The sequence below is a fragment of the Notothenia coriiceps genome, unplaced genomic scaffold (assembly GCF_000735185.1).
Source record: "Notothenia coriiceps isolate Sejong01 unplaced genomic scaffold, NC01 NC01_scaffold00011003, whole genome shotgun sequence".
In the NCBI taxonomy this organism is placed as follows: Eukaryota; Metazoa; Chordata; class Actinopteri; order Perciformes; family Nototheniidae; genus Notothenia; species Notothenia coriiceps.
The window spans coordinates 276727-284971 of NW_011343704.1; the positions used below are offsets into that span (position 1 = coordinate 276727).

At 38.1% G+C, this 8245-nt stretch overlaps 1 protein-coding gene across 1 annotated transcript; it reads right to left on the reverse strand.

Moving 5' to 3' along the window:
* Positions 1–1902: 1902 nt before the first annotated feature.
* Positions 1903–5840, reverse strand: LOC104946402 (disabled homolog 2-like). Its single transcript, XM_010772235.1, has 4 exons — positions 5825–5840; positions 5548–5706; positions 2823–2953; positions 1903–2058 (listed from the first exon to the last, which is right to left on the reverse strand). The coding sequence occupies exons 2-4, from the start codon at positions 5630–5632 to the stop codon at positions 1903–1905; spliced, it is 372 nt and encodes a 123-aa protein (XP_010770537.1). The 5' UTR covers positions 5633–5706; positions 5825–5840.
* Between the last annotated feature and the right edge of the window lie 2405 nt (positions 5841–8245).

Here is an 8245-nt window from a genome sequence, read left to right on the forward strand (position 1 = left end):
AAGTCTCGTGAACATTTTCACTATTTTGACATTTTTATAGATGAAAATTGAACTAAAGAAATAAATGGTAGATTAATCCATATTGAAAATAGGTGTCAGCTGCTACACTAATTATAATAGTTATATTTCTTAATTAATTAAGATAAGATATTACTGTATTGATCCCAATTTGGGAAATGTTTGTGTTGCAGCAGCATAACAAGAAAAACAAAATATAAGTTATTATATATACAAAAGTATGTGAGGGATGGAATATTAAATTGAATATAAATGTAAAATGTACATGTGATTTTACGTCCAAGAGAAGCTATGGAGCAGAGAGTTCTCTGCCAGCCAGAGGTGATTTGTTATTAGTTCAATATGTCAAACTGATTTCCCTGACTACAATCTTTAGTTACATGGTGAAACGTTATGCTGCTTGTACTAATTACACTTATCATATAAGCCACACAGGTTTTAATAGGATATATTCATTATCTTTACTTATGTTGCGGTATTCTCAGCAGCGCCATCTCTAAAACGGCGATACAGTCACTACCCATCATTTACATTTCACCGTGACATGGACAAAAATGTAACGTCAGCTTACCTCATGGCACGAATCCAGACTCTCCTTTGGAAAACATCGGCCGGGAAACGATAGAACAAGCACGTTTCATGCGAAGACCTGTGGCTGCAACCCGGAGCAAAGCAACAAACCATTGCGTAGCTAACTAGTAGCGCTAGCTTTAGCTAACGTTAGCTAACGAAACGAACCGCAGAGTAAAATTGGAAAACACTGGTAATTAATTATTCTATCATTTGTAAAACTACGGTGTTAAAAACGACAATTTCAAAAATGCAGATTCTAATGGTCAGATATAGATATACAGATACTAAAGATATGCAGGTACTTGCTTTCAAGAAGAACACAGGGGGAAACAAATTTAGCGGGAGTGTTTACGTGTTCGGCGTAATGACGTAAAACGGCCTCGACAATTTCTGTAGTCCTATTCAGCCACTCGGTAACAACCATCGTTTTTCAGACACGTAAACTCTTCAAAAATCCCCAGTGGGGTCACTGCTGATGTATTTAATGTTGTAGAACAAAACGTGATTATCTCTTAAATTTGTGTCAACCACAGACCTTATTTCGAGCTATTTTCCAAAACCCTATGGAAAAAATGCATTGCTTTTTGAGGAAGGAACCGGAAGTGCTAAAAATGCTAACTTACTGCCGGGTTTTACGACGCGTCACTGCGTTTCTCTATTGGGCAGAGAACGAGTCCGAGAAAGTTAACTCCCCCATGTGACGTAATATGACGCGTTTGACGTATGACGTCCTCTGAATTCCCGCCCTTATGTCTTGTAAAACATATCAAATCCCGCATTAACATTTTTAATTGTAATTTTCAGGCAAGGTTAAGCATAAATGTAGTAAAAAAAAATAATCCTGCAAGTTGCTCTTTAACTGCATGTAAAATGCAGAATCAATTTCATAAGGGAAACACTACTTCCACAATTCTATTAACATAACTTAGTATTTAACTGATACTTCTTCATCATAAAAAAGGGTGCTACTAAAGGTCAAACATTATGCCTTTTAGGGGGAAAACATGCAAATGTGGACTTCTAACTGGGCTGGGCTCAATTACAACATATCTGTGGTGTACTAAACAAAACTCACTAGCCTCCTATTTTTGTTTTATGGCACTGATCCATTTCAGTTGTGCAAATATTCTGCTTAACCTCCCAAAGGAATCCTGAGAATATATAATTGAAATGTAGATAATGCACATTTTGGCTAGTTATAAATGAACCGGTTTTCTTTTGTCCTCTAAAGACATCAGTGGTTGTTGAGGTTGCACACAAGAGAGAGAAAACCTTTTCAAGATTAACAAACAACCCGAGGCGACAACAGCTTCAGGCCAACACAAAGAGGAAGAGAGATTTGGGGGAGTTGCAGTCAGTGTAACTCACCCCGGTCCTTTCATCCACTATTCTCAGGCCGCTGGAGGAAACTTTCAACCAGACTCTCTGCTTGTGTCTCCCCTGCTTCCTCGCTGCCGCCTCAAAGCCCTGGCACACAAAAAAGAATGTTGAGTTATTTAAAATGGGAGAGAACCTATACTGTTAGTTTAAGGGCAACATTTTCATATTTATACTGATGAAATGTTGTATTAAAGCTATGTGTAGAATCGTTTTCAATTGACTGTTGGCCAAAACTCTCCACTGCATATTTGATTGTGTAGACACCATCACCGGGGGGCGCCAAATCGTCAAACTAGCTAACAGTTTTTTACTACACTGATCTTGTTATGCGCCTGTGGATCATGTTTTTTTCTAAGATGTTGCTGTACCCTATGATACACTCCCACTGTATCGGGGAACATCCTGTGAGATGACAGGGCCTGAAGCCACTGACATATCGGAGGAGCAATAGGTCAAATATCAGAAGCCTTTTTTTACGAATGTTCCCACAACTCCCTTTTCCATCCAAGAAACCATGCGCATTTGCTTTCATTTATATAAATACCTGTTACAAGGGTAGAATTGTTCAATGAGCATCAATCATCAACTTTGAATTAGTCTTAAACAATTCAATATATTTATCTTTTTTTGACACTGCTCCACAGAACAAAAATATCTTTGTGGAAGGTACCAGTTTTGTAAAATAGAAAAATATCTATTTCTAGAAAAAAAGCCCTCTAAAAAGGACTTAACAAACCACTGAGAATATATATTTTAATCTCACTTGTCATGTGATATATTTTCCTCCTTAATTAAATGACTGCAGTTTGAATATAGGAGACAGAGGTATGTTTTTTCTGGCTTTTTCTGACCTTTAGCTTCATCATGGAGTCCCAGCACATCTTGTGTCCCGGGGCGTCCGGCACATGGTCCACACCGATGAGCTTGGCTTTGTAGCGGACCCCGTCTCCAGAGAAACGGGAGGGGGGGTGGCTGGGTGCCCCTGGGAATCATAAAGACGTGAAAAAAGGGTTAAACGAGGACAAATCTGTGTGAGAGGAAGGAAAAGCACGTCTGTGTATATTTGTGCTTCTTAGTTGTGTCTTAAATATGTTTGTGTGTCATAATCTGATTAAAATTGGTGTACTTGTGTTTTTAATATGTTTACCTGTGGGTTTGTACAACGTTTTCGTGTGTACATATTTGTGTGTGTTTGTAAATGGATAATACAAGTTTGTTAGTGTTTATGTGCCAGCGGTGCAGATAGTGGGGGGGTATACGTCCCCCACAGTTTCATAGGGACACTGACCCGTCCCCCCGATTTAAAGTAATATATATATTATATTTTTTATTATCTTAAAGGTAAATACCGATTCATTTGTTAATCCACATACATACTTATATTGTATTATATTTGATCTTGAAACAGTTCATATTTGAGCGTACGGTTAATGTTACTTATGATTGTAAAACACATAATAAATCCCGGTCAAATGCACGCTGAAGGCTCTTTGAGCAGCTTTTCACTCACTGATTGTGCTGTTATGTTAAATGTTTGTTGTTTGATTTTCATGTATTTTTGTCTGGATATTTGTCTGTGGATGTTGGACATGGAGCTGCTGTGACGCAAGTCAAATGTCAGACTTGATCTGACAAATAAAGTAATATCGTATCGTATAATAAATCAATGGTAAGTAAATATTGTGAAAATAATTTCTCTCAGTTTCGTCCACCCGATTTCAAAAATCTCATCTGCGCCCCTGTTATATGCTTACGATGTGTTTTCTGTGTGTGTAGGCAAATAGCTGAATGAGCGTTTTACTGATGCTTGGTCAATGTTTCATCTCATTTCCTGGAATGAAAACAGTAATTGAGTGCTTATGAAAATGTCAGTATGCTTGTTGTAACAAAGGTCGCCTCTTAAACAGCTTCACTAACGTTGTGAAAGAGTTTACTGGATTTTGTAGTCAATGGTTAGTTTAATGTTCAGCAGAAATACATTTGTGTTTCAGAGTTCAAAACAAAGTGAGGGAACTGAGCTGGTGATTGTCAAAGGCTAAATTACCTCTAAAATGAATGGAGATATTTGTATTCATACACAGGCTTCTAGTTTGATTATAGTTACATTTTAGCTTAGGCATCAACACATAACTGTTACATTTAACCTATTATTCAAAACTTTGTGAGATGTCAGGTTTAGAATGTTGAACACTTTAAATAAAAATGCGTTAACTATATCATCCTACTCAAAATTCAGAGACAACCAACATACAATGAGAGTACAGCATCTGAGTTCTGAAGATTTTTTAGGCTTCAAAAATCCAATAATTCATCATCGAAGTATGACTACTGCATGTTTATTGCACGTTTTACAAGCGCAACATTGTGATCATATTCTCATAAAATCATAATTGCTCATGAATGGTTAACACTGATGTGTTTAAAATGGATTGTGTTAGATTTTAGAAGCTTTTGGACACAAGAGGAAACAGCTCTGTGGACAAACCGCATGTTTGCAAATACTTTAACATATGTTAGTTTTGGAGCAAATGTAGCTGTATTCACACCAGATAAACATTTATAATGTTGGAAATGTGTTAAAGGGTTTCCAGTCAGACACTGACATCAACAGTATTTTTCTAAACAACTGCAACAGCTGCAGAGAGGTGCATCAAGGAGGAACAAGGAAAACAAACCTGAAAACACTCCTGCTTCCCATCAGATATTAATAAACTCAGACAGACCAGGACACATACTGTACTGTATAGTAAGATTTAGTGTCCTTATTTAAAAGAAAATATCAAATGTATATGCATGTGTGCTCTTTTTTCTCTCAAATTAATTAACTTTAAACAAGTTTATATCACAACAAGAAAATAATAAGAATAAGAAGGGTCTAAGCAGATGCAAAGAGATACACATTTTGAATGTCTATGTTCAGGCAGAGGTGAGAGTCAGAGGTAAAACATGTGAATAAATGCAAATTGGGAGGCACAAATGAAAACAAGATCAAGTATGTCGTATGCAAGAATCTGATGTGTTGACGCATTGTCTGTTTTGTTAAGCAAACTGCACACACAATGCAGTGGCCAAACTTTTATAAAGGACTCTGCACCCCCAGACATTTCTGTGGCCGGAGTGGGACAGAGAAAATCGGAAAATCTCAGAAGCTACAACTGAAAGATTGTTGTTAACAGACAAGTTAAAAATGTGGTAAATTGAGGGTTAGTTATATGCCCACTGACAGTTATTGAGAATAATAGCTGCTCTGAAACTGTTTTGTGTTTAAGTGATTTTGAAAATATTAAGGTTATGAAGTTTTGTCTGTGTAGATTAACAATCTAACTAAGTTCTTTTTCGTTTTTTCTTAAAAATATGAACAAAAGTAAGGCCAGACAAGTATAGAATAAAACATAATTATTTGAATTAGCCTGCTAAACTATGTCCAGGTAAAATGTAAGGAACTGTGCATTTAGCAGGTGCTGAAAGATTGCTTTTCTCTGGTCAGATGTTGCCACTTCAGTCAGAAGGCAAAACTCTGAGCTTAATTTTTTTTGAGAACCAATCGGGACAGTCAACAGCAGTGGAGCACTGTACCTCTGGAGCTGGAGGAGAGCCAGCTCCTGACAGGAGTTTGGTCCGGGGCAGGACAACTCGCAGCCATTTGCTCCGTCTCCATCATGGCGAGATCTGTTTGGAAATTGAAGGCTAGGAGGCTTCAGGATGCAGTGACAGCAATGAGTCACACTTTGTTTCCTGCAAGGGGGAAAAGACAGATTTGTTGATGTAAAGAAAAATGTCAAAATGCAAAGAAAAATCGTCTCCAGATATCAGCAACATTTGTAGTAAAAGAGAAACAGTTTGATGGGCTCACCTGTGGGAGAGTGTCTCTGCTCTGACCCCGCTGCTTGGCTCAGCTCACAGCAGAAATTTTACAGAGTCAAAGGTCAGGCTGCACACTCACTGGTGATATATTAACATCCTCTGGGAGTCCCGAATACATGGGAACTCATGTGAGAGACTTAAGAGACTCTGATAGGGAGGATAGTGAGTGTACATGGTGCTGTCCCTCTGTGGGGTTCAGCGTGAGGTCATGTGTTTCCCTCAAAGACTGCCTATGGGTGATATTTCTTAAAATAATGGATGAACACAAGTTTTCTGGCTGCCTAATAAAGATCAAGCTATCTGAAAACTTTTGCAGAAAGTATAGTTGAGAGGAACCAGAACCAGTCTATAAAGTGCTGTTTAAAGTAAACAACAACAATTAAATATTTATTTAAAAGGGCTATGATATGGGGTTCATGAACCAGTCAGAGGAAACGTCTGGCTCCAGAAATGATTAACTTGATGATGCTGGATATTGTCTCTTGTGTACTAGAGATGTTTTTAGTTGCTTTGTGAAATAATACAGAGCTTTGCTAAGTGACTTATTCATGTATCATTGACTTTTGGCTTTATAAAGTTACTGTCTCTACTTAAGTGGTCATTAGTTTTGGCACTTTTGTGTTGACTTCCTCTCTTAGCATCAGAGGGTGCCGCTTGGGTATTAGGTAAAAAAACATATTGGACAAATTCTAAATTTCACCCGATGATCTAGTCAGGTTATACATTTTTTTTTTACATTTTCTCCAGAGTAGAACATTTTAGTCCTTAGTGTGGATGAAGCTCATAAAACTCTACAGATCCTACACTTCCAATAATGCAACTTAAGGAAATATCTCATTGACCCCTCTTACAGCTATGGCAAATCCCCTCTTTTGTCAAACTGTCCAAGTTGGTAGTGCAAGTTATCTGTTAAAAATGCAATTCTCAATTCAAGCCGAGATACGATAATACTGATGACGTCACTCTGACATCATCCTCGTTATTATCTCATACTTGACGAATATCCTCCAGGGTCACAGTAGACGTTACTGCTTCACAGGCCGACTTGTGCTTCTCATGATGAGTCAACATGAGTGAACAGTTATCAAATCTGTTCTTTAGAGCGCCATTGTCTTTTAGTCTATCAGCAATGTTTGCACTACCAGTCTTTTGCTGAGTTAAGCTTCTTATCTAACTCTTGGAGAGAAAACACATATCTGCATTTAAACATATTATTTTTAATCCACCAATATGAATTATTCCTCACTGCCTTTTTCTTTCATATAGACAGAAATGTTGCCTAGAATGACCGTTTAGGATCTCACAGAGAAAGAAGCTGTTCTGTTGAGAAAAGTCTATGCTGCCGTCTCTCTCTCTTATCTTCAGGCCCTCCGCTTTAGAGGGATCAAAATGCAAGTGATGCATTCTCAGATAAATATTTATGAATCCGATCACTTGTTGTGACTTGTTAGCAAATAGGTTTCTCTGCATGTAGAAACATATTTCTCAGGAAGCACAGCTAATGTTTAAAATCCCCCAGAAAAAGGAAAGGGTTCATGTCAGATTAAACGTGACTTTCCCTGAAATCTCCTCTAATTTAAAGGGAATCCTCTAAAATCAAAACAATATGCAAACCCAGACCATTTAGCTCAATTGGCAGAGGCTTTAGTAACCTGAGGCCATGAAATAACAGATTTAATCCACTTTGAATAAAAAATAAAGAAGGTAATCTACATGAACTTTTCCTGTCAGCACAGCGCTGACGGGGTTTCAAGTTTCTGTTTTAAAAACAACAACTGTGGGATAACGGTTAAAGCCACATTTCCCAACAGTGATAGTGAAGAAGTAAAAAAATGTGTCTCAAACAGTTGAGCTTCAATGATCTGTAACCAGGATTTATAAATGTGTGTGTGTTGGCTGCTTTACCAACAAGATGGAGCCAATTTCCGCCAATACTTGTTTAAAGGGCCCATGTCATGCTTTTCCGGTTATTACCAGTCCCTTTGTGTGTTATGAAGGTTTTTATGCATGTAAACGGTCTGCAGAGTCAAAACCCTCAAAGTACACCCTGTAGCGAGTAGAACTCTAACACAGAAAATACCTGTCTATGCTGCCCCAGAACACCTCGTTGGAGATTTCTCATTTTCCATTGTTTGCTTCCTGGGTTCTCTGACGTGTGAACACCGAAATCATAAATTACCGGATTGGCCCAAATGGACCAATCCGCGGAGCACCTCACACACCAGGACCCCTTGGCTAACTAACAGGGAGTCCCCATTGACTTGCATAGAGCTCCCTGAACGCTGGTAATAGACGAGTTGGGATCACGGTGAAATGCTCTCCACAGACCCATTCTCACAGCGTTATAATCAACCTTTTTCTTACTCAATATCATGGATCATAAATACAGTTGAGGCCTACATTATTAGCC